The sequence below is a fragment of the Bidens hawaiensis genome, unplaced genomic scaffold (genome assembly GCF_021521415.1).
Source record: "Bidens hawaiensis isolate Kalapana, Puna unplaced genomic scaffold, B.hawaiensis_p1.1 tig00020514_1, whole genome shotgun sequence".
NCBI classification, from domain to species: domain Eukaryota; kingdom Viridiplantae; phylum Streptophyta; class Magnoliopsida; order Asterales; family Asteraceae; genus Bidens; species Bidens hawaiensis.
Genome location: NW_027493133.1, coordinates 318,069 through 345,362, shown reverse-complemented (window position 1 = coordinate 345,362; position 27,294 = coordinate 318,069). Strand labels below are relative to the sequence as shown.

The 27,294-nt window shown below is 35.1% G+C and overlaps 1 protein-coding gene across 1 annotated transcript; it reads right to left on the bottom strand.

The window, feature by feature from the left end:
• Positions 1 to 21,657: 21,657 nt before the first annotated feature.
• On the bottom strand, positions 21,658 to 27,034 carry LOC143560920 (alpha-soluble NSF attachment protein-like). Its single transcript, XM_077049112.1, has 10 exons — positions 27,017 to 27,034; positions 25,696 to 25,845; positions 25,558 to 25,607; positions 25,395 to 25,467; positions 24,118 to 24,197; positions 23,889 to 24,040; positions 22,707 to 22,866; positions 22,589 to 22,636; positions 22,008 to 22,088; positions 21,658 to 21,922 (listed from the first exon to the last, which is right to left on the bottom strand). The coding sequence occupies exons 2-10, from the start codon at positions 25,838 to 25,840 to the stop codon at positions 21,842 to 21,844; spliced, it is 870 nt and encodes a 289-aa protein (XP_076905227.1). The 5' UTR covers positions 25,841 to 25,845; positions 27,017 to 27,034; the 3' UTR covers positions 21,658 to 21,841.
• Positions 27,035 to 27,294: the final 260 nt, after the last annotated feature.

Sequence of the window (27,294 nt, the reverse complement as noted above, 5' to 3'; positions counted from 1 at the left end):
CTGTTTATGTTTAGTTAATGGTCAATTTCGTCCCTGTGGTTTGATACTTTTGCTACTTCAGTCCAAAGTTTGAAAATTTTCCAATTTTTTTTTGTCTATAACCCTTAAGAGCATAATCCAAGTCCAAAACCATCAAGCATCGACCAAAACAGGTTTATGTTTACTCTGTTGATAACAATAATCATACCCCCCCTCATATTTAGTTTCTAGACATTTTCTAAACTCTCTCCCATGGTGGAAGTCATTGGTAAAGTGGTCAAGGTAATTCCCTAAAACCGTACTATACCGATAAAACTAAAATCGTTTCTTTGGTTAATGCATAATAGTTACGGCTTAGAGATTAACATATTGTAGCAAACATCTTGGTCGAAATCACATCAGGAGGTCGAATATCCCGCATTTCCATGTTTGCTCAAGAAATCGATACACTAGATCGCATGTGTGTTCTTCAAATCGTGGTGTTGTTATTGAATTCTTCATATCGACTACAATTCTAGGGTTTGAATTCGACGAATTCAAGAACAATACCACGATTTGAAGAATATACATGCAATTTAGTGCATCGATTTCTTTAGCAAACATGGAAATGCGGGATATTCGACCTCCTGGTGTTGATTTCGACCCAGATGTTTGCTACAATATGTTAATCTCTAAACCCTAACTATTATGCATTAATCCGAGAAATGATTTTAGTTTTTTCGGTATAGTTCGATTTTAGGGAATTACCCTGACCACTTTACCAACAAATTCCATCATGGACTGAAGTAGCAAAAGTAGCAAAAAATAAAAAAAATTGACAAATTTCAAACTTTGGACTGAAGTAGCAAAAATATCAAACCACAGGGACGAAACTGACCATTAACTAAATATAAACAGAAGAAAGACAAAAATATCCCTAAAACTAACGACATAGTTGGATGCTGTAACACCCCGACCAAAGGCGGATTATACATCGGGGCGCCACATATTGTTTCATTACTCGTGACACTAATGGGTGTCAATATTTAATAAATACATTCATTCGCGCACGCGCAAGGTAAACAAGATAACATAAAACATCATAAATCAATATATTATAAATCATAATATTCGAACAGCAAAAACTTGTCTTGATACATTTTAATCTAGGTCCAAAATAAAGAAACTTCCTATGTGTCCACAAGCTCCAAAACAGCTACTGCAAACCTGAACATGTGTTAAAATAAACGTCAAACACTTGCGTGTTGGTGAGAAATCAAGTTTAATAGTTAATACATAGATAACAATAAATCTGCGCGCAACATGTGTATGTCTGGTTTTCAACAAGGGTGTAATCTGATCGGGACCAACTCTAAGATTCATAGACTGCCAGTGCTCACAATTGAGCTCACAAACAAGACAAACTGTGCATGTGTAAACAAAAGAGAAAATCATAAACGATAGTTCTCCCGTGTTCATCTAATGGTACCATGAGAACTGCGGAATAGACCGACAAGACGGTTAATGATCCACACATACAAATAAACAGCCAAGTCTACGTCCTCAACACATGGGGTACTGCGCGACTAAAGTTCATAAACAAGTTTAAGACTCTAAGTTTGTATGAACACATGAACATCCCAAAACATTAAAATAAAAAGGGATTAGGTACGAGATTACTCACTTGATAAACGATGCGGTGTAAGATAAAGCAAGAACCAACTTTAAACAAGCACGAGTTAACCTATAATTAAAGATTATTGTTTTAACGATCTGTTTTAAGTCTTGATTATAAGTTTGCATAATTAATAAGTAAATTATTATATATAATATATATATTACCGGAAAGCAGGGCAGAATAGAAAGGAAGACGGAGGCAGAGAGGAAGGCGGCAGAGAGAGCAAGGAGGAGGTTAAATTAAGTGTTTGTGTGTGATGTGTTAGGAAAAATAATATTATTATTTATAGAGAAACCCTAGGGAACACAATCCCTAGAAAAAGGGGAAAAGATCTCAAAAAGTAAAAGATTCCAAAAGCAAAAGATATCAAAAGATATGGCAGCTGCAGGGGGCAAGATAAAGCTGACAGGGAACAGTAAAAAAAGGCATGGGCGGTTCAGATAAAGGTACAGGTCAGGCATGGAAAAAGCAGATCTCAAAAGATAATGTCAGTCACTTTTTCTGCCAACCAATGGGGTTGGTGCGCATGCTGCGCCGAAAGTAACTTTTCAGACATAAAGCAGATTAGGTCAACAGCACAAAAGATAAGACAACACAAAAGCAACGGCTAGATTAAACAGAAGAAAACTCAAAGGGTTCAGCGCGAGAAAGCTAAGGCGCGCCGCGGGAAGAATCACATTTCTTAGCGCGCCGCGGGAGGAACTATAATTCCTAGCGCGCCGCGGGAAGAACTATAATTCTCCGCGCGTCGAGGGATGAACTACGATTCTTAGCGCGCTGCGAGAAGAACTACAAATCCTTAGCGCGTCGCGGGAAGAACTACCGTTCTTCGCGCGCTGCGAGAAGAATTATAATTCTTAGCGCGCTGCGAGAAGAGTTCGTCTCGCGTATCGCTGAAACAGGTGGTCTTCACGCAGGCTTCCTTGTAAGGGGTCTGGCGCGTGGAGCTGCGCAGACAACCTTAGGCGGGAAGGAACAAAGGACAAGCAAAGAGTTAGAAGAAAAAGAGGGAAACAAGGCGTAAGGGCGGGACGGCGACAAGAGGGAAAAGAAGGCGTAAGGGCGGGACGGCGACAAGAGGGAAAAGAAGGCGGAAAGAGAGAAGGAGAGGGACGGGACGGCGGAAGGAAAGAGAGAGAAAGAGGCGGGAAGGAAAAGTATATTATTATTATTAAAAGTAAAATATAAGTATAAATAAATATTAAATCATAAAAGAAAGAGATCGGGTCAGAGAAACGGGTACCTGGGTCGGGTCGGATCGGGGCAGATGTCACAGATGCCGTTAGACGGGGGGACGTAATTGGCTAATGTTTAAAACTATAAGGACTAAATTGACAAAATTTCAAACTTTGGACTGAAGTGACGAAAGTAGCAAACCATAGGGACGAAAATGGCTATTAACTCTATATTTTATTATGTTTCTTATAATCTTTATTTTTGACAGAATTACAGAAATTGTCCTTTATGTTTACATCTAATTTCATCAATTGTCCTTTATCTTTAAAATTGATTTGCTTTATCCTTTGTGTTTATAAATCCAACAGCGTTATCCTTTGGCCCTAACCCAGTTAATTTTTCTCGTTAAGTTAGGTCATATGCCTTGCACATGAGGACAAATTGGTCATTTTACCTATTAAATTAAAAAAATATTTAAAAAGTAAATAAATAAATAAATAAACAAAAACAATAAAAAAAAATTTAATATATATTTATATTCTCTCTCTCACCCTTCTTCTTCCTCCATTGCCACCACCAAACTCTCCGGCAGCCACCACCGTCGCCGTCTTCTTCGACAAAGAAAATCACCTTCACTCTCCCGGAAACCACCACCAATAGAAGATCCGCCTTACACAAACTGAAAGCTTTTTAATCTTCTATTGGTGGTGGTTTCCGGTGAGAGTAGAGGTGATTTTCTTTGTTGGAGAAGAAGGCGGCGGCGACTGCCGGAGAGCTTGGTGGTGGCAATGGAGGAAGAAGAAGGGCGAGAGAGATAGAATATAAATATATATTAAGTTTTTTTTATTGTTTTTGTTTATTTATTAAAATATTTTTTTAATTTAATAAGTAAAATGGCCAATTTGCCCTCATGTGCACATGACCTAACTTAATGAGAAAAATTAACTGGGTTAGGGTTAAAGGACAAATGCTGTTGGATTTATAAACGTAAAGGATAAAACAGATCAGCTTTGAAGATAAAAGACAATTGGTGAAATTGGGTGTAAACATAAAGGACAATTTTAGTAATTTTGTCTTTAATTTTGTTTTTTCCCATTGAAACTTCTACTCCAATCTTCCATTATTAGTACTTGTAGGGGTGTGCATGGGTCGGTTTGGGGCGGTTTCGAGCCAAACCATAACCGTAACCGATATGTCGGTTAATGGATAACCATAACTATAACCAACCCATTACGGCGGTTTTGGTTAATCGGTTTTATAGGTTATAGTGAGGCGGTTATGGGTCGGTTAACCGTAACCAAAACAATGTAATTGGGCCTAAAAGTTTGGTACCAAAACGACGTGACATAATCTAACAAAGTATATAATCCTTAACATTAATACCAAATATTCAAAAAAAGAATGACATTATATGATCCAACAATGAAATTCAACTTAATATTGATAACAAACGTTGAACCAAAAACATCAAATGATATAATCCAACAACATGTTTTGGTGGAAGTTAATCCAAATCATATTGTTGACTAAATAAATGGGTCGGTTCGGCTATAGCGGTATTGAAATTATCTTTAACCAAAACCGACCCATATTTGGCGGTTTTTAAAAATTCATTAAACCGACCCACCGGTTATGTCGGTTATCAGTTAAAATCGGTTTGGTTATGTCGGTTATGGTTCGGTTTAACGGTTATGACGGTTAAGTTGCTCACCCCTAGTTACTTGTCATGAAACCGTGTATTACATATACCATTTAGGAACATTGATTCTGAAATATAAAATTCAAGATACATATAGGGCTTTTGTATATTTTGCCCTTTGTTTTTTTTAGTATCATACACCATATACATTCTGGTTTTGAAAATTTAGGTGACATTGAACCTACATAATTGAGTCAAGTGAAACTAGAATTAGAAACTATGTTATTCGTAGGGGCTTCCACTGCCGAAGGTATAGCAGGGAAAACATCAACTTTTACCTTCCCTTCACCATTTCCCATTTCTCCAGTCCCCTTCAGAACCCGTGACTATTATTAAGTATATCTACATCCTTCGTTTCAGAAGAAAGCGAATTGACTTTATTATATTCAATTTCCACCTCCTCGAAAACAATATAATTAATATACATGTCCTCATAATTCGCCTATTCTTCATCTATCCAATCTTTTAGACGCGTTCGTTTCACAGACTTTTTTAAAGGATTTGGAATTGGAATGGAACGGAATGTTTGAGAATCCCTATCATGTGTTTGATTGGTTAATATGTATTGGAATTGAAATTGGAATTGGTTTCGAGCTGACACGAGTTTTCGCACCGGACGGGTTGGGTTTCGGTTTCCTTTGTTTCTTTTTGGTCGGTTTCGGTGCACTGGACGAGTTAGGTTTCGGTTTCTTTTGTTTGTTTTTTGTCGGTTACGGATTCGTTTTTGGCCTTTTGTTTCGTTGTGGTCGGTTTTTTCAGTTTCATTTCTGTTCGGTTTAAGTTTTTTGCTTCGTTTTGATCGATTTTTTTGGTTTCCATCAATTCGGTTCAGTTTTTTTTGTTTTGTTTTGATTGATTTTTTTGGTTTCCATCAATTCGGTTCAGTTTTGGTTTGTGTTTCGTTTTCGTCGACTTTCGGTTTTGGTTCATTTCTCAGTTTTTTTTAACGAGGGCAAAGGCGGAAACGTTTTAGTTTTTTTTTACATTTTTCGTTTTTTATTTATATTTTGAGTTATGATTTTTTTTATTAATTTTTTTGAATTTTTTTTGAAGGGGTTTTTATTGTTAATAAGAATATCCTTTGTTTTTCATAACAATCCTTTAAAATAGGTGGGAATTTAAAATCCCATGAAATGTGTGATTTGATGGAATTTAGTTTTCATTTCCATTATTTCATTTAATGAAACGAACATATCAATTCATGGGATTTAAAATCTCATTATTTAGAATTCCTTCCAAATCCTTGAAACGAACAGGACCTTAGTATAAAAGGATTCAGTTTACCCATACCCATCCAAAAACAGACTCTCTATCATTAGCCAAGGCCGACTCCCCCTCCTTATACGATGGTCTACTTATGGTATTACCTTTATACCACTTCCATACAATGAAACTTAATTAGAATTCCCATATGATTCGGTCACTTTCACGAAGAAAAAAAACACCACGAAGCCCGTCCTGTAAATTTCTTGAATGGAAACATCGAATTTCGAACATTCAATATCAACAATGATGGTTTCATCAATACTCTTAAATCACTTTAGTGAGGATACACACCTTCTCGGATGCCAAGAACTCGTCTATCATACTCCACAAACATGCATTCACCCAATAGAGACGTATATTTTTAAACCCATTTGGAGACCATGCAATCAAAGGAAGACCGAGAATATCACCCACACCATACGTTCATCTTGAATGAAATTTTCGTGACCAGAAGGTACACTTAGAAAAAAAAACTTCAAAATCTCACAACTCTTGAATGAAATTTCCATTGGGACCACCTTTAACTACCTCTCCATATAAAGGGATCATTTTTTAACAATTAGGAGATGAAAGACATATCTTGGATTAGCTTACTAGCATAAATACTTTATTTATTATATTATTTAGCATTATTATATAAGAGTACCTCACCAACTCCTCTAATTGCTTTTATGTAAAAATGAATTTAATTATTTTGTAACCATCTTATATTAATAAAAAAATAAATACTTTATTTATCATATTTTTTGTTTACGAAACATCTATATTCTATACGTCTATTAAAGCAATACATTGTAGCCCCTTCCTATTGGTTCATTTTTCTATTTTTCATAAATAACAAGCTATTATAGAATTTCTTATCAATAATAAAATGAATATTTATCATTAAATTTAACGCATTTTTAGTAATGTTTTAATTACCCGTTTCTACACCTACATTAAATACATTGAAATATGTCGTGCAACCCTACAATACAAGAAAATCGAGCAATAGCGGCGACATATAAAATGTTGTCACTAATAGCTGGCGTCGTCGCTAAAAGGGTTGATCCGTGCGCTCCATGTAAAACCAGCTCTTGATCGTTGATTAAACGTTGATCTAATGGCTGGAATCATCTCTGGACAAAAACAAATCTCAACCTCAAAACAAATACATCGAACACCCAACCCAACCCAACCCAACCCACATACACATCCCATCTTTTTCTTCAACAAAACACCCACCACACCATCTTCTTCAACACCACTCGCGCCACTGCCGTGACTTCAAACACATTACCGTCAAGCTCCGTCACCGTTCAAGCTCAAGCTCTTTCACCGGAAACGTCCTTCACCATGTTTTCAAGCTCCGGCCACCGTTTAGATCCGTCACCGTCAAGCTCAAGCTCCGCACAGGCAAGTTTCTCCACCGTGTTTGCAAGCTCCGGCCACATCAACCACTATCTTCAGCACCACACAAACCACTGTCAAGCTCTACCATCGTCGACCGCCGTGTTTGCAAGCTCCGGCATATGTTTCTATATTTTGTAAATTTAGTTAGGAGAGATTATGTAGTGTTTGCTTGTAAAAATTATGTAATGTTAGACTAATTTTAATGAAAAATTAATCTTGTTTTGTTTGATTTTAGAATTAGTTTTGATTAATTCACTTTCAAGTTCACTTTGTTTTGTTGTGTATAAATCTGGAAATAGTTTCTGGCAAACTTTCCGGCGAAGCATTAGCGGCGACAAAAAGCAGTATCAGCGGCGACCAATTAGCGGCGACTATCTCTTTTAGCGGCGACTTTCGGGGTCTTTAGCGGCGACTTGAAACTCTGTTATAGCCATTTCTGTACATTCAATGTACTCTACGGATAGAGGAATACATAGAGTTGAACATAGTAAAATAAGAAATTGAAAGATTTCGTTGAAATTGTTCGTTTGGAAATTTCCCGAAAAGCTAATCATAGGTTCCTCTCTCCATCGGAACAATAGGGCCGTTATGCTCATTACTAAACTTGTTGAAGAGATGAAATATAACCAAGGTATATCTTTTTGATCAGAGGTTGAATCGATCATCAGAAGAAGAATTAGGCCAAAAATTAGGATACATTCTGGGAAAATCAAACTTCCATCGAAGAGAAGCAAATGAAAGGCTTTCATAAAAATTCTCGTAGAATCGAGAATGAAGTTAACTCAAATTTCTTGTAGTGCTAACAAACCTAATTGCTGACGTACCTTCCAACTTCCACACTCAATCAGCCCTCTCTTCTGTTTATTTACGTGTTGAAATGTTAATTCTTGGGTGACAAAGGGTGAGCTGAGTGATGAGTCAAAATTCGTTTGGGCTAAAGTATGTAACTTTATTGTTTTTATACGTAGATAAGACTGTTATAGAAAGTATATAGAAATAGCTACATATATTTAATGATGACGTGTATGTAAACAAGTGATATAACTTCATTTATCTTGATATTTTTATTTGAAACAAGAATGTTATATATATAATTATTTTTGTTACATGGAACGCCTGATGCTGCAATTGTTAGCTTAAAGTGATGAACTTCAATTAGCAAAGTATTATTTGACAAGAACTCCAATGAATAGGTGTGTTTCTCATTCATATTTTTTATGTTTTTATATTTATTTATTTAGTAATTTATATATAGTTGCACTATGATTAGAGAATAACATTGTTTTTATTATCTTATGATTAATGCAATGAAAATAGACTTTGGTCTTAACTATTTGAGTCCGAATTGTATAATATTTTGATATTTTTTCCGGTGCGCTTTTTAAAAAGAAAAAATGAAGTATGGTTTATTTTTGGTGAAAATATATTCAAATAAAGGTCGAAGATCAAGAGCCAATGACTAAATTTGTACGAAAAGGGTTTTCAAAAATGTATATTTTTTGTTTGCCTTTTATCCTAATGATTTAAGGTATATCAAATATTAATGAATCGCATCTTTTTAATTAGTCAATGCAGAACCAATTAACATATTCTACTATATGCACTTATGGCTTGCATGAAATCCTCTCAATATGTTGTATCCCTGATATTTTAAGGTAATTTATTGCTGTTATAACACGGATAATTTTTATCTTATTGTTTTATGTTAGTGCTTTGGATTTATAACATTGCAGCCTCGGAAGCAATGTTTGCTGCTTTGCCACTTCTCTTATGCTGAATCCAGGTATGCCTTCTGGGTCTAAAACAATAGTTTGACACTTGGTGCATAATATTTATCGGTATCTTGAGTTTTCCATTTTTCCCTCTCAAATTTTATTCACATTTCTGGTTGATCTCACGCTCATATTTTGAATTCACTAGAGTAATTATCCAAATAAGCATTACTGTCATTGTATGATTTTAAGTTTGGCATGTAATCGGTTGTAAGTGCATAAATTTTAAAGTATATATATATATTTTAATTTTACATACATATTTTTAATAGTTAAACTTTAGTCATTCTTAAATATCAGTAACTATTCTTAATGTGTAAGAAACCTAACCCAGAATGAGGTGCATATTGTTGGTTCTAGAGGCATAAAAACACTTGACTTTTTAGTTAACAGATGAGTAAAGAAGAAAAGTGTGGAAAATGTAAAATCAACTCTATTTTTTTCTTCGTATTTTACTCTCTTATATTTTTGTTTTTTTGTTATCCAGACGATAAGTATTTAAAACCATTAAAGATTTGAACGAGAAGTTACATTCACAACCCGGGCCGCGAGACATGGAACGTATTGTTCAATAAAAAAGTGTGATGTTGCATGAAAACCTGTCCTAATTTAGCCTGGTTGATCATGCAGCGCAACGTCAACTAATGTGCATTTGTGCACATAAATTATCTTGGTAAAGGATGGTTATCAAAGTTATACTGAATCAAAGCAGCATACACAAATTTCTACAACCTTTTAGAAATTTGGTGCGTTTGTGCACCAATGGTCCGGTGAGTGACCTCGTCCCGTTTGCTTTTTATTATCTTTGTTACCTATTATGTGGAGAATAATATGAGGATAGTAAGCCATGCAAAGATACAAAATATAACCATTTGTCTTTGTCTTCTTAATGTTGTCTGTTCCCGCCAAGAGGACATGTATGATGTATGCATTTCAGTTGTAATGTTTTATGTTCATAAAGTAATTTATGCTTCTTTTGTGTCATTGTTTGTAACTTGTAAGTTATCTTTGTTTCTTTTCACTAGATGGCCAACTGATCATGAACTAGGATTGGGGACTTGAATTTATGTGACTGTATGTGTGTCTGTATATATATGATATGTCTATGAATGTATCTGTATGATGCATATAAATATGAATTGCAATTATATATCATGTTTTTCGTTTTAAAGAACATATTAAAGTAACTTGTTGTTTGAAATTATATATGTGTTTACTTAATGATTACTATATTCCACTCGTGTCGTACACGGGTTAATAACCTAGTTATAATCTATAACGGGTGGATTTTATTTAACTCTATCAGCACTGTATCTTGTGCTAACTATTATAGAGTTTCTTTGTAAGTTTTTTTCCTTCTAAATTTATGTTAATCATTATATGTTAATAATTGGCCGTTCGTGAAAATTGCATATTTGCATGTGCACTATAATACGTCACTTAATTAGACTGTGTTTGGTCGATTTATATATTGTTAGAATTCCGCTAAAAGTTTATCAAACAGTTTGTGAACAAGAAATCTTAATGAACAATAACACTGTTAACTTATGAATGAAACCAATCACGAATTAGGACCACACGATGACACGAACACTCTTGAATTCAATGATAAAAGTTATTATTATTTCTCTGTAATGGCCGAGAGATACAAAAACAAGAAGAATAATAAAAAAGTAAATGGCCTATACATGGAACATTACCAAACATAAAGTCTACCAATTAGGAATGATTATGGCAGAAAATAAGCCATTAATATCTCGTTTCCAATATCCCCTCAAATTGGAGCATGTAAGTCTTTAGCGCCAGACTTGCTGAGTAGAAATCGGAGTTGTTGTGTTCCTAATCCTTTGGTGAGAAGGTTTGCAATCTGCATCTTTGTGTCAATAGGCATCGGTTGAATTTCCTTTGACTCCACTCTTTCTCGGACAAAGTAACAATCCATTTCCATATGTTTGGTTCTTTCGTGGAAAACCGGATTGTTGGCAACATGCCTAGCCACTTGGTTGTCACAAAAAAAAGTTGGTCCGCTAATGCTGATGTTCAATTCACTTAGGAGCCATTTTAGCCACAAGACCTCACTGGCTGTAGCTGCCATAGATAGATATTCTGCTTCTGTGGAAGAACGTGAGACCGCGGATTGTTTCTTAGTTTTCCAAGAAACTAGCGCACCACCAAGTAGAATTAAGTATCCCGTCCAGTATTTCTGGTGAATAAGCATCCAAGCAAGTCAAAGTCGCTGTAAGCAGTAAGGTTGCAACCTCCTTCTCGATAGAGAAGTATGCCATGTCCCGGTGTCCGCTTTAGATATCTTAAAACTTTATGCACAACAGCCGGATGGTTTTGTCTCGGATCAGCAACAAATTGACTCAAGACATTTACAGAGTAAGCAAAGCCTGGTCTCGTGACCAGCAAGTATAAAAGTTTTCCCACTATGCGGTGATATCTGCTAGCATCAACTTTTGGTCCTGCACTATCTTTATCCAACTTTAGGTTCGGTTCCATTGGAAAAGCACTCGGGCTACAACCCTGTAAACCACAATCCTCCAAAATATCTAAGGTATATATTCTTTAACTTAAGACAACGCCTTCAGATGTGCATGCAACTTCAATACCAAGAAAGTAAGGTAAACTCCCCATATCTTTTATGCTAAAACGTGTGTTGAGTCTTTCCTTTATATCCCGAATTTTTGGAAGATCATTGCCGACTGCTATCACATCATCCATGTGTATTAAGGCTGCAATGAAACTGTTATCTTGTCTAACGATAAAAACAGAGTGATCTGCTTTGATTGCTTAAAACCAAGGCTAAGAAGGAACGTGGTGAACTTTTGATACCAATTACGAGATGATTGCTTTAAGCCGTAAAGAGACTTTCTCAATCTGCAAACCCTTGTCTCACCTTCTTTTGAAAACCCTTGTGGAACCCGCATGTAGACTTCTTCATGTAGCTCTCCATGTAAAAAGGCGTTATTGGCATCGAGTTGATGGATCATCCAATTCTTCTTAACTGCCACAACAAAGAGGGTTCTAAGGGTGACTATTTTGGCAACCGGGGGTGTCATGGTAGTCTGCTCCCTCCATTTGAGTAAAACCCTTAGCAACAAGGCGTGCCTTATACCGTTCAACATCTTCTTTTGGTTTATCCTTTATCTTGTAAACCCATTTCGAATCAATAGCACGTTTCCCTTCGGGTAATTTTTCAAGGGTCCATGTACCATTTTTCTCAAGTGCTCGAATCTCTCTCATTATGGCATCTTTCCATCTTTTATGTTGTACAGCTTGCTCAAAGTTTCTTGGCTCATCATTTGAGCTGATGGCCGCTAAGAAAGCTTTATAAGGTTTAGAAAATTTATCATATGAAACAAAATTGGACAAAGGTTGTACCGTTGAGGATCCTTGAGCTGATGCGGGTTTGACGTGATCTACTGACCGGGGGGGAGATTAACATTATAATCGTTGAGATATGTTGGCTGTGACCGGTTTCTTTTTGGTCTAGTCGGTTCAATGGGTGAAACTTGGGCTTCATCATTTTGTTCTATGCTCACATGTTCAAAAATTGGGATGCGGGTCTCATCATTCTTGTCCACGACCACATCTTCAGCAGGGCCGGCTTAACTTAGTCGGAGGCCTAAAGCTATCTAAAATTTTGAGGCCTTTTTTTATGCTTATAGCATTAGAGAGTATCCAAGAATTATAGAATATAGATGATACATAGGGATAATGGATATAAGACATTACTCCATAGCTTATGGCCATCACTTAATTACATATTCTAAAAAAATCTACTTTCAAAATCCCAAAATACATATGCGTTCTTTTAAATGGAGGCACTATAAAACTGGAGGCCTAAAGCCGCTGCCTGATTTGGCTTACCCAAGAGACAGCCCTGATCTTCAGTAGATGTCACAAAGCCATGTTCTTCATTTTGTAAAGGCATATCCACATTAAATTCTTCATTATCATTACTTTGTTGTGTTGTTTCTTCTTCACTTAGCCTAATTTCTTCTATATTCTCATTTTTTATTTCATTATCGGGCTCCTTTTGAATTTCGTTTGCATCACAATAGACTTTGTTTGGCCATTCAAAAGCATCTATTTCACCTTTTTCTTGTTCTAGTTCATTAAACGGAAACTTTTCTTCATGAAACTTTACGTCTCTGGAGACGATGATTTTCCTGGCTTCGATGTCAAGAACCTTGTACCCCTTCGTTCCTGGAGGATAACCTAAGAAAACACTCGGCTTCTCCCTCATTTCGAACTTGTCTCCTTTTGTATTAGTGTTAGATAATATCCAAACAACCGAATACCTTCATAAATTATAGTCAGGCTTTTGATTGTATAGAATTTCATAGGGTGGCTTTTCATCGATGAATTTAGAAGGAAGCCGGTTGATGATGTAGGCCGCTGTCAACACACACTCACCCCAAAATCTTTTTGATGGATTGGCTTCGAATCGTAGCGTTCGAGCAGTTTCGAGTAAGTGTCTATACTTTCGCTCCACAACCCCATTTTGTTATAGGGGTGTGGGGATAAGTTGTTTCAAGTAATATTCTCTGTTCTTTATAAAATTAAGCTATGTCATTCGATGTAAACTCCCATTTATTGTCACACCTCGTTTAGCCTCCTTTCCAAATTGTGTCTTCACCATTTTACAAAAAACTTTAAATTGTCACTTGCTTGGTGGTTGTATTTCAACAGAAACAACCAAACACCTCCACCATAATCATCAACAATAGTTAAAAAAAAGCATGTCCCTAAATAGGAAGGTGTTTGGTATCCTCCCAAAATATCACAATGCAATAATTCATAGCATGCACTTGTTTTGTAGTACTAATTTGAAAGGGGCGTTTAGTGTGTTTGGTCTTCGAACAAGAGTCACAAACTTTATTAAAAGAAATATCTTCTAGAAAATCAATCTCATTTAGTTTTTCATCTGAGGCATGACCCAACCTTTATGCCAAGTGTCTTCGGTTGTCATCATAATTCTTCTTTCATTGTTGATCATCCCCATTCGGTAAAGACCACCTTTCCGCTGACCAGCACCAATCAAGTTTCTCGTTTTGAGCTTTTGCATGATGCAAAAATTAGGAAAAAAATGTTACGAAGCATTGAAGATTTTCAGTTAATCATCCAACAGAGAGAAGATTACAGTTAAAGTTTGGCACGTAAAGAACATCTTTTATCTCGAGTTCTCCCTTTAGAGTGCAATTGCCTTTCCTTTTTACAGGTATGGCGTCTCGATTGGGGATAATAACAGGTGCTTCAGTTCTAAATTGTGTTTTGTTTTTAAGGATTTCGATTTTATGGGTAATATGTTCAGTGGCTCCCGAGTCTATCACCCACTCATCGTTTTGATATTTGCTAGCCAGCCATAGTGGCCATGGGAGGTGTTGTTAGGATTAAACGCACACACGAAACTGAACACACACGCAAAAGCAATAAACGAACACGAGGATTTAACGTGGTTCGGTCTAAACTGATCTGCGTCCATGGGTGGTAACTAGGTATTCTTTATTGAGTGACAATGATTGCAAGTACATAATGTGGTTTATATAAAGACTAAACTAGGGTTTATGTCACACCCTAACCTAAGGCGGAAATGCCGGGGCGTGATCCGATTACTCATAGCCCGAAGATACTATCATATATAAAATGTGACAATATCTAATTAATTATTTAATTCAAATAACACACAATATTCAAATACAACAACACAATTCAAATAAATAAATACAATCAATTAAATTTAAGTTTGTTTTCAATATAACCCTATGGTCTTTCTAAGTGTCCGTTCTTCAACTCAGGCAACCTGCATATGCGTAGAAAATGGAGTTTTGTCAACAAACATGTTGAGTGAGTTTACCACCAAGTTTTGACACCAAAATAATGTTAATATGATAAATAATCAAAACGTAATAAATGCGGTAATGAAATCAAACCATAAGCAAATAAGTTGTCGATTAAACCATTGCCAAGCGAATCGGACGCCGGTAAATAAACCATGAGCAAATAAGAATAAGACCGTTGCCAAGAGAGCCCGTCGGTGGTCAATAGAATGAGAACCCTCTCCAAGGGGATATGTCAAGCGAATCAATACCAAAACACATAAGCACATAACAAATAGATTTGATTAATCACACACAATTACACGTTTGCTATTTTTGATATATATGTATATATAGATATGTATGTATAGTATTATATACGCACATGTCCCCAAAACGTTTATGAAAATCAAGTAAAATAGGGGAATGATAAAACTCACCTTAGATTAAAGGCAAGTGAGTATAACTAAGAATAAACGAGTCAACGGATAAGCGAGTCGTCCAATACGCATCAAACGAGATAACTGATCAGAACCTGAAACTTTGTGATATGTAACTATAAATAAAAACGAACTTAATGCCGCTAGAATCAATCCAAACGGATGAGTAGAACTCTGGTTATGTTGAATTAAACGTTTAAGCGAGCTGGTACTGACCAGAATCCGAACAGCGAGTCAGAAGTCGGGTTTTGGGCAGTAGTCTTAAAATTTTGTTACGAGAATAAAAGTCTTCTGGACCGAACGTTGAATCCCACCAGAAGTGTGAGAAAACTACAAGTCAAACTTGTTAACTGTTTTACCCTTAACTGGGTTTTGAAGCAATTGACCAGTCAACACCCTTCAATAACTTAAATTGATTGAAGTCTATTGACTAGGGAATGTGTATGAACAATTCTACAGTTTACAACTTACCTGAAAAGTGAAAGAACAAGGAGAAACGATGAGTCAAAGGTCCTAAAGCAAGCAAAGTCAACGAACAAGCCGTGAATCTTTAACGAAGATGCAAAAACCGAAGGGTTTACGAGCTGAGCATAAGGTACGACGGCTGGAGGATGTTCTTTAGGGTTTGATTAAGGTTTATAGCAGATGAATGGGGCTTGTTTATATAAGAATAGCTAAAACGAACTAAATATGGGCTTTTGGCTCGTTTAGGCAAGTAAATATGGTTTAAAGGAAAGAATCAACGATTTATTCATAAAGATCTGATCTTGGACAAGGGAAAACGAATTAGGAGTTGTATTTTAGTTATAGGATGTTTACTTGGACCTTAATTCACTAAAACATGCCTAAAATAAACGATTTAATACCTTAAACGAGCTAGAAAATGAACTAAAGCATAAACGATCTGTGCAGGGACTTGGTGGCGCTGCGCGGTGGCCCTAAGCCACCACCGTTGCGCGGCGCTCCGGGTATGATAAGGGAAGTTTCAATTTTTGGCAATTTAGGTTCTTTAACTTTGATATTTTGTCATTTATTGAACTTTTTAGAAACTAAATAGGAAATGAACAATATGTAGAGGATTTAGGGACCTAAAGTGAACATTATAGACTTAATTACATATAGCTACTTGGTTTTTGGTTAATATTAATGATCCAAAATATTTCCAGGTCGGGTTATACATAAACGAATACGGTTTAGAAAAATTCGAAATATTTCCAAGACTCATCACTACTGACCCCGTCATCCGTGTCGTCTTCTGTAATGTTCACCTCTTTCTTACCATTCGGACACTGATTCCTGAAGTGTCCCTTCTCTTTATCATTCCAGCATTCAATATCTTTACGAGTCTTTGACTGACTCATCTTCCTGCTCCCACTGCCTCGTTGTTTTCCCCTACCTCTACCTTCTATGACTAACATATTGTCTGATGATTCACCTGAAATTATACGTCTTGAATCTTCTCCAAGAATCAAATCCCGAATCCCATAAAAAGGTAATTTTTATAGACCAATTACAAACCGCAGTCACTGTTTGAGACCAACTGTCGGGTAACGAGGATAATAACAACAGACCTTGAACTTCATCATCAAACTCAATGTCAACTGACACAAAGCGGGATAGGATTGAATTAAGATTATTGACATGCGTTGTAACTGACCCACCCTTTTTCATTGTTGTTATCGCTAGCTCTCGGATAAGATAGACCTTATTCGCTGCCGAAGACTTCTCATAAATGTTGGATAGTGCCTCCATCATACCACACGCTGTGGTCTCTTTCATAATGATAAACGCCACATCTTCTGACAACGACAAAGTAATACAAGCCCTAGCCTTCTTGTCTAACTTCTTTCAATCTTCATCTGACAACTTTTCTGGTTTTTTCATCCTCAAGCACTACATCTAAGTCTTTCTGACAAAGCAACGCTTCTATCTGTATCTTCCACCAACCAAATTTATGTCCATCAAATGTCTGTATAGAAACCTTTCCATTTTCTGCCATTACAATTACTAAACGAAAGCCTGGATAAAAAACAGAGACAGACACAGCAATGACACGAGTATGAATTTAACAGATGTTCTACTGAACTCTGTTAAATAATCAACCTATTTAAACGCAATGGAAATAACAAATTGTAAATAAGAAACTGAAACTTAAAACTGAAACGATAAAACCTGACAAACGCAGTTGGCACTGGTTCCCGGTTTCTTTGATGTTTCTTCTGATTAACAACGGTTCTTCAACAAAATAAGATCTTGATTCAACTGTTCTTGGCTCGCTCACTTAATAAAAAACTGTTCAAAAAATGTTGATCTTTAAACTAAGCCTAAACGATTTTAGCCAAAAAGGTAATGATAACTAGTTCGCTGTCCAAAACAAAAATGATTTAATGGACTATTGAACTTATCTCATGGCCCAATAATATTTCTACTGGTAAAAAGATTCTTGTGGTCAATGCTTCTTCTCCACAATACTTATTTTTCCAACCCAAATATTCAACCCCACGACTTTTGGTGTCAAAATCAATAACACCGGCACTCAAGTAACAGCAAAAAAAAAAATTCCGACACAGAAAACATATCAGCCACGGACTTATCCAGAACTGGCAAGAAGATATCGGCGGGACTACCGGTGTTTCTCTCTTTGATCAGCTATTCTTCTAATGGCAGCACAAGCGGCGGTATATGGTTGCGATGCGGTGCTCGACTTTCGTAACAGAACCTAACCTGATCGACGGCGGCTGGATCGAGGAACCCCATCCGGCGATTCACATGTGACGACAGCGAGCAGCATAAACAAACCTAGGGTAGCGGCGTCTACCGATGGAACCCTAAAACTGATCTGGTGCGGCGGCGTACGAGACTGGTTCAACGTGCTCTTCGTGTGAACCGAACCTAAGCTTTGATAACACTTGTTAGGATTAAACGCACACACAAAACTGAACACACACTCGAAAGCAATGAAGGAACCCGATGATTTAACGTGGTTCGGTCTAAACTGACCTACGTCCATAGGTGACAACTAGGTATTCTTTATTGAGTGACAATGATTATAAGTGCAATGTGGTTTATATAGAGACTAAAGTAGTGCTTATATCTTATTAAACAAGATATCTAAACTGGGCTGGACTTGGGTCCGACCGCCCGCACCTATCTCCTCTTTGACTTCAAATAATAAACCGGCCCGAACAAGGCCTACGAACCCAACAGGTGTGTCGTTCTTGTCGCCAGCCATCATGAAGGAAGGTGGGCGCTGATTAGGTTTTGGTATTTTGGATTACGACCGCTCTGGTACGTACCATCTTGAATTCGATGGTAAAAGTTTTTACTACTTCTCCGTAATGGTCGAGAGAGACAAAAACAAGAAGAATAATAAAAAAGTAAATGGCCTATACATGGAACATTACCAAACGTCTACCAATTAGGAATGATTATGGAAGAAAATAAGCCATGAATATTCCGTTTCCATTAAGCACAGTTTGCACAACTCAAAGTTAAAACGATTACAAGACTCGTACAAATAAACAAACTCTTAAAGCTTGGACATGGGCCACCTAGCTACCAATGCGAACCGTGATTTACCTGATCTCGCTGGTTAGCATGGTATTGAAAAATGGAGAAAAGTAGTAACGAACATCAAGTTCGATGGTATTGAAATGAACTACGACTAAGAGCTTCTTGATCTACCTCCTAGTCAAAACCCATAGAACTGAAATGGGTACTATTCAAGAACAAAAAGGACACTTCGGGATAAACTATCAAGTACAAAAACTAGACAGATGCAGAGAGGAATTTTAAAAGGATTGTGGTATGCACGAATCAACCCGAGGATGTGTCCTGCTTAGTCGAAGCTGAAGCTCGAGAAAGATGAAAATAGAGAAACTCGATCCCACCAATTTTAGACGGACTAATTGTAGAAAGTTGAGTACCTCATTCACACCCGACCTGATTTGTCATTGTAAGTCGGGTGACTTAGTCATCATAATCAAACACCAACAATGTTACACCAAAAAGGCATTGAAACAAAGTCTTCGGTACATAAAGAGGATGATCGATTATAGAATTATGTATCAGTGTGATCAATGAAACCAAATACTTAGTGAATTCTCTTATAGATTGCGATATAGGTGGTGATTTTACGGACTATAGAAGCGCTAGAGGTATATTCTACGTCGGGGGAGAGCGTCATCACAAGGAATGGAAGCCAAAAAAACAAAACAAAAAAAAATCATAGTACTTTTGTCATGTGAAGCTAAGTTTATGGCAGCTATTGCAGTGACATATCAAGCCATATGGTTGGAGAATCAATCTATGGTCAAAATAACCAGGGAAAAGAACCAGTAAAACATTACGTCAACAATTAATACATCAACAATCTCGTTGATGAAGAATCCGATGTTTTATAGAAGCATCATTAATCCGATGTTTTAAAGAAGCAAACGCATCAATGCTAAAACTTAAAAGTGTATAATCTTTTCCTACCTTAAGCCGATAAGCTATGCTCATTGAGAATCTAGTACATTATGTGAGTTAACCATCGACATGATGATGTAAATGATAAAACGTAAAATCCTGTCTATACTTAAAATTGTTAGACCTTAAGCATATGCTGCATATCTAGCTAATCATTCCGAGATACAATGTACTAGTTTTTTTTTTATACATTAATAATGTATTATAAATTAATTAATGATAGTTAATTACTTAATTTACACCTTCCTTTCAATGGAAAACCACCAATATTTATTCCTATTATAATATTAATTGACTTTCTAGAATTTGAATTGTGTTAGGTCAACTCCTTCAGTTCTTGAGTTAAATATTTGAAGGTTTGAACAGTTATGTAAGTTGACTTCTTATTAATTTTCAAAATTCATTTTATTTATTTATTATTCTGAAAACGTGTTGGGATGGATCTAATTCATAGGACATAGTCACAAAATGATTAGCTAAGAGCTTTCTGTCAAGTAGTTAAATTGTTGCCTTCCATAACTGGTTTAGGACTCAGATATAAAAACTTTAGGTTGTTCCATGTAAGTTGGACCATTTAATGAAGGAGCCTCCATATTTCTTTACAATTCTTTTCAGCATTTTAGTATATTATGTGTCGCATTCTGATTGAGATGTTTAAAATTTAAATACACCTTGGCCAACATGTAACTATTTAATATAAAGTATCTTCTTTGTGTATAAAAGATTGTTGCATGTACCGTTTGATCAACTGCTTTATAATAACAAGTCATATCATTTAAACCCTTGAAATAAGTTAGAATAATTGGGCAGGTAACCCGAAAACGTCTTTTTACCCCTCTATCTAAATGTGTCAAGCGGTGGTTATCAGGTTGTAAACGTGTTAATTGTATTGGTGATTTGTGTTAAAAATGGGTTAAATGGGCCAAAAAAGGTAATTGGGCAGACGTGTTTAATTTGAATTGGTCAACCCAATCACAACCCGTTTAATTAAACAATTCTATTCAATGCATAGGTTGTTAGAATAAGTTCTAACATGCATGTACATATGGTATAAGCAAAACAACCAATTGGCGCCATTATAGAAGAGTTTCCACCTATGAATTAGAAATGGATAATGGTATAACAGCCTTTCCGAGCGAGCTCCTTTTAAAACCTCATCAGTGACATAGGTACGTTCAATAAAACATATTTTATGGAATAAAATATGATTAGTATCGGGATTAAAGAATGCTTGGTAAGACTCAAATCCTTGGAGCTCATGTCTGGTTTCGCCTTTATGGCAGAGTCCGGTAATGTAACATATTAGATGTTACAACCTAAAACCCCTAAACAAAAGTTAAGGTGAAGATGTAAGACCATTTAGTTAGTAATTTCTATTCTTTTTGGAATCTCTATCCTCATCTATACAACTTAATTTAAAAACATATTGTTTGTTTATTTTTTAAAAATCTCACATATCCAATTCTCCATCTTATCTCTATATCTATTCCGGAAAACATTATGATTTATTTTTAATTTTGTAGTGGAGATGGTTGTTGGGAATAACGGTTTTCACAATTGTTAATAACATTATATTGCGTTGCGTCACTATTATGTCACTACTCCATGTTACGAAAACATTACATATAGTTTATGTTTGAATTTATTAGCCAATTTAAACACTAGAATAGCACAAAAAACTCTCTTCAATTACAAAAAACTCTCCTTCAATTTATGGATTCATATCCACACGTTGACTTTAGGGGAATTTTTATGTTACATGGTATTCTTGTAGTCTTGTTAGAAAGTCAACGTGTGGATATGAAACCGTAAAATGTAAACAAGTTATAAGAGAGTTTTTCAAGAGATGCTTAAATTGAGTTGAACTGGAAGCATTTTCCCTAAATTAAACTTATTAAATAAATAAACATAATAAATCTTGAGTATTAATTCAAGCCCATTGGCACAAACTCACATAAGGATAGACATTTTGTAGATCGAAGTATACACTGCTATCAAGAAACCAAACCCAGCAACATACTATGCAAGATGTACTCGTTTAAAAAATCATCAAATTACATACTTTCTCCACAAAAAGCCACCAAATTCAGAAACATCCACAAATAAAGCACAAAGATAATAGCAATGGAACAATAAACTTGTGGCTTACGCCAGCGAAAACCAACCTAAGTAAGATCATCTTCTTCCTCCTCCTTAGCCTTCAGCAGCAGCTTCACTCTCAACAGAAGCGTCGTCTTCCACTCATCCTATGCAACAAAAATAATATCATAATACTAATTTATTATTAACACTATTATTAATAACAATAAATTTGAGAAAGATATGAGTTACCAGTTTAGTCATGCTGTCAAATTCCTTCACAGCATCAGTGAACTTTACAACATCTTCCTCATCTAGTGCACCAGCTAAATCCTGTCATTAATAAATAATTAAATATATTAAATAATGAAGCAAATTTAGTATATCGCGCTCAAAACATGAATAACATCATATTTGTCCGACAAACATCATAACATGAAACATACCCATTATTCATGTTTATGACGTAAATACCCTCCTTTATGTAAAGATTTAGGTTATGAGAGTTAAGTGAAAGGAGAATGAGAAGGGTAAAATAGTCATTATAATTTGTTTAATGAAATGGGTAAAAATTAAAATTTTAACTTTTTTAATGGGTATTTAATTGTTCAACAAAAAAATCATAATATCAGATATACCCATTAGTCATATTTATGACATAAATACCCTTCCTATATGTAAAGATTTAGGTTAGGAGAATTAAGTGAAAGGAGAATAAGAAGAATATAATAGTCATATTATACTTTGTTTAATGAAAGGAGTAAATGTAAAAATTTGAACTTCATAACGGATCTATTTGATATGTAATATTTTGGTTCGGTAATGTAACATACGGCCAGTAATCTGTATTCACGAGTTGCTGAAAATGTCGGATCAAGTTCCTGCAAAAAGTAAACAAAAACTTTCACTCACTTTAAAACTTAATATATAAAATTTAAATTATTATTTTACCTGATAACGTTCCAACGCATTTGTGATTGCAACTACATCACCTTTACAAAGTTGGCATATTCCAGCATTAAGTAGATGCCCTCTAACTCCATATTTTAGCAAGTTATTATTCAGAGATTGTTTTGCTATTTCTTCATAAATCTCTATAGCCTTTTGATATCTGAATACAAATATTTTAGAAAATTATATAATTGATGCAAAATGTAATTAATGCAGAAAACGAACAAAAAAAGGGGGCAATTTCATACATGAAGTTGCAAATAATAATATAATATCATATTTGCCCAACAAGAAAATTAATATAAAATATACCCGTTCAAAATAATTAAGATTTCATATTAACCTGGTTCACTAATTACAAAGACCAATAGACCCTTTTACAGTTTACTTGTCCTTACTATGCTGCCAGACCTTAAACAACCGAACATTCAGTGAACCGTTAGGCAGGAAGTTCGTTTGTTTAATAAACGAGCAAACATGAACACACGTCCCGTTCGTTTATGTTCGTGGACGTTCGTTCATTTACACTCGTTTAGGTCTGTTCGTTTACAGTTTTTATCTTCATTAGTATACACTTTTTAAGTGCATTCGTTTATATATTCATTTAAACTTTTTGGGTCCATTACAATTTAGTGTAGTTTTATTATTTGTTAGGCCAAACAAAGTGATGTTCATCAGTTCATGTTTACTTAAATTGGTGTTCCCTCGGTTATGTTTATTCATCTATGTTTACTTAATTTAGTTCGTTTGTGTTTGTGAACTGTTCGTTTATGCTATTAACAAAAGAACATAAACGAACATGAACCCCTCATTTTCTTAACGAACAAGCACGAATAAGAAAACCCCGTTCATTTAACTTCGTGTTTGAACATTTGTTCGGTTAAAGTTAAACACGAACAAGCCCTGTTCGGTTCGTTAACCGTGCGTTTATACTATTAAAAGCGTATACGAATACACTCATCTTCTTAACAAAAAAGCACAAACAAGAAAACCCCGTTCCTTTAAATTCACAACCGATCATTTGTTAGGTTAAAGTGAAACGAACAAACTCAAACACAAACAGATATATATTATATTATGATTTATATTGGATAAATATGATATTATAGTATTATACCAAGTTTTAAGGGGCTATACCAAGTTTTAAGGGGCTAATATGTAATTATGCTAAAAAAAACTTACTGTTCCAGTTGAGCTGAAAATTGTGCAATTTTCTGCTTGCATTGATTAGCAGAAGTTGTTACTTCTTCACCTTGAAATAAATCAGCTGCTTTATCATAATAAGCAATGGCTTTTTCCAAATTCTGTTCTTGTTCATGTATCTCAGCAATTTCCTGCAAAGATATATTTTATAATACAAATAACATAATATTTTTTAATGATAAATTAAATGAATAAACTGATGGTGTACCTTGCAATATCTTGCAGCCATACTAAGCCTACCAATTTCCATGAATAAATTTAATGCTTGCTCTAGGCAAGCTATGCACTCTGCATATATTAATTCAATATTCAGATAGCGTTTGATATGGGTAATGAAGGGCGGAATGGAATGACTCATTCAAACGCAATTAAAACAGGTGTGTTTGGTTGAAAATTGAAATGGAATGGGCCATTACCTAAGGAATGGTTTTCCTTCTAAAAATAGTTATTTCCATTCCTCCCATCCACCCTTTTTTTTTCATTCCCTACCTTATTTGCATGTTAATTCTCTATTTTGTCTTTGACCAATTATCTTATAATTCTTATAACACAACGGAGCAATATAAAACATGTTTAATAAAATTTTCTTTTAATTCCACTTTGATTTGTTTATATGATTATATATTTCAATATACTGATATTTATTTATATAAATAACTAAACATGTTTAATTTATTATATATATTAATTGGATAATGTTGTGAAAATTGGTAAAGCAACATTATTTTGAAGAATGGAATCTTTTGCCATGTTTTATGAATTGTATTTCATTTTCTTTATCTTTTCCCGCATAACAAAGAACACGATGTAATAGTACATTTCATTCCCAAAGGGTAACCAAACATAGCTATGGAATGGTAACGTCCATTCAATTCCCTTGTCCATTCCATTCCCCTATTCAATCCATTCTCTAGCTTATTCCATTACCTAATACCAAACAGACCCATAGTCTGCAAACTATTCCTTATTTTCAACTTGGTCCCTGGAATTTGGAAATTGTTGCAAAATTGTCTTAACTTATTGAAAATGTTACAAATGCTATTTAAGTTACTCAGAATGTTACAAATAGTCAATTCCTTTAGTAACAAGTTTCGAAATTAAGTGACCAAATTAGATATGAAGTGAGAGTATTTTGCTAATTATTGTAATCTGTGCTAAGCTTTTATATCTAAAATATGAAAGATCAGTAACAGTGGCAAATGAAACTTCAGCCATCATAGATAGATGGAAAACTGTCAGAAAACATAGAAAAATGAGTACAAAAAGTAACAGGGGAAAAATATGAAAGATCAATAATGGTCAAATAATTGTAAACCTTGCGTTTAATCTTTGAAAGTATATTGATGTGTATGTTGACTTTAGGAAATCAACTGGTGATTCAAGAAGGCTTACAAAAAGAAATTTCCAAGGACCATTCTTGTGCGCGCGCGTGTGTGTACACACATACACAAGAATTGTGAAACAGATGTTGGCTAAAATGCTAACCCTTAGTGTTTGTTTTCTTGTATGCATGACCCGCATCAGCATAAGCATTAGCAGATTCGTGTTTGCTATCCATCTGCAAATATTAAAATTTACAACAGTTAAATTAACAAAAAAAAACAATAAACATATGGAAAAATACATAATGCAACGCAACATCATATACCTTCAAATGACACTGAGCCAACTTGGCATACACAGCTCCAGCTTGATCCCCTGAGACATTGTATGTTATTTCACCATACAGATATAAGCAATATTTACAAAAATAATATCCAACCTTTTTATATAAATCTATACTTACAAGATTTGGCAAGTTTGTAGCAGTTAGCAGCCTTTTCAAATAAATCACCAGCATCTTCATATTTAGACCCGAACATTCCCCACCCATTCAGCTTCTTCTCAGCTTTCTTCTCAAATTCTAGACCTTTTGCTATTTGATCAGACATTTTGCCTGAGAGTTTGTACAGAAATAAAAACAAGAAAATGTTACCAAAAAAAAGAGTAAAAATAGTATTTCACTTGTAAGTGTACAGAACAAATGCATGTCCTTAGTTACATTTTAGATACACAAAATCCAAGCTTACCTCAAACGATAAATAACAAAATGATGTCTATACATGAAGATATAAGAAACAGCAAATCAAATAAGCTTTAATAACAACCAGAAACTAGGGGTGTGAACGGTAAGTTATTAGCCTCAAATCAAATTAACCAATCGCTTTTTGGTTCGGTTCTTAGCCTCAATCAAATTAAACAATTGGTTTTCGGTTCGGTTGCTAGCCTCAATCAAATTAGCCAATCGGTTTTCGGTTTGGTTCGGTTACTAGCCTCAATCGAATTAACCAATCGGTTTTCGGTTCGGTTATTTGGTTAATTTTTTGGTTTTCGGTCCGGTGAATTACCAAAATCAAATTTGGGCTATAATTTTTTATTTAGAAATACATGAAATGGAGATATATATACATGAAATGCAGGTATAAGCAGATGAAATTGTGGTATAAAAATGAAATACATAAAATGAAGGTATAACAGCTAAAAATATATGTAAGTATGAATGGTTCGGTTAACCAAGGGCACAAAAAATAACCGATAACTAATTTTCGGTTAACTCGGTTAACTTCGGTTAGGTTTTGTCGGTTTTTAGTTCGGCTATTGCTTACCCCTACCAGAAACTGCATGTCTCTCATTTGTTTTGATTTTTGAATATAAACCTATTTATTAATAACTAAGCCTTTACAATCTCTGCATCTCTCAGGTAGCTTTTACATATAAACCCTAATTTTGACCGATTTTGACCTAGAACCACATGAAATGCGCCTTTGGTGAACAGTTATCCATGATCTGAAATAGAACAGTCTCCTACATGTATAACTCAATACTAATCATATCAGATTCAGTAATTGATTCTAATTTCAAGTTTCAATTACTATGAGTTAAGTCCTTAACTACAAAATCAAGTTCGATTCATCAACTCTACGGTATAAGCACTTGCAATAAAATAAAACGTATCATGAAAAAACAGTATCCGAAATTGAAATTAAAATTGAAATCGATTGATAAACAAACCAGCAGTGATGAATTCAGTATACGGATAGGAAACAAATGAGGGTAATTAGGTTTACGTGTAATTGCAGTACGAGTTTGATGATTATCGATCAGTCAGGTTTTGATGAAATGTGGCAACGGCTGCTAATTGCTGATTTTTCTAAACTTTGAAAGATGCAGTTCTTATATTCTAGATACCCACCCAACCGAGTTTTCCGTTTTTGACGGATTTGTCAAATACGAACATGTCTACTAGATGTCCTGTGTTGATTACGTCTCACTTTAACTTTATGGTTAATTTATGACGTCCTTTAAAAAGCATGCTTTCATTCTTTGTTTATCATACTAGTTTTAT

Coding starts and splice junctions, on each gene's coding strand:
- LOC143560920 (XM_077049112.1), bottom strand. CDS start 25,840: ATGTCTGATCAAATAGCAAAAGGTCTAGAATTTGAGAAGAAAGCTGAG. Junction 24,041..24,117: donor TGGCTGCAAGATATTGCAAG/GTACACCATCAG, acceptor ATATCTTTGCAG/GAAATTGCTGAGATACATGA. Junction 22,637..22,706: donor ATGCGTTGGAACGTTATCAG/GTAAAATAATAA, acceptor TACTTTTTGCAG/GAACTTGATCCGACATTTTC.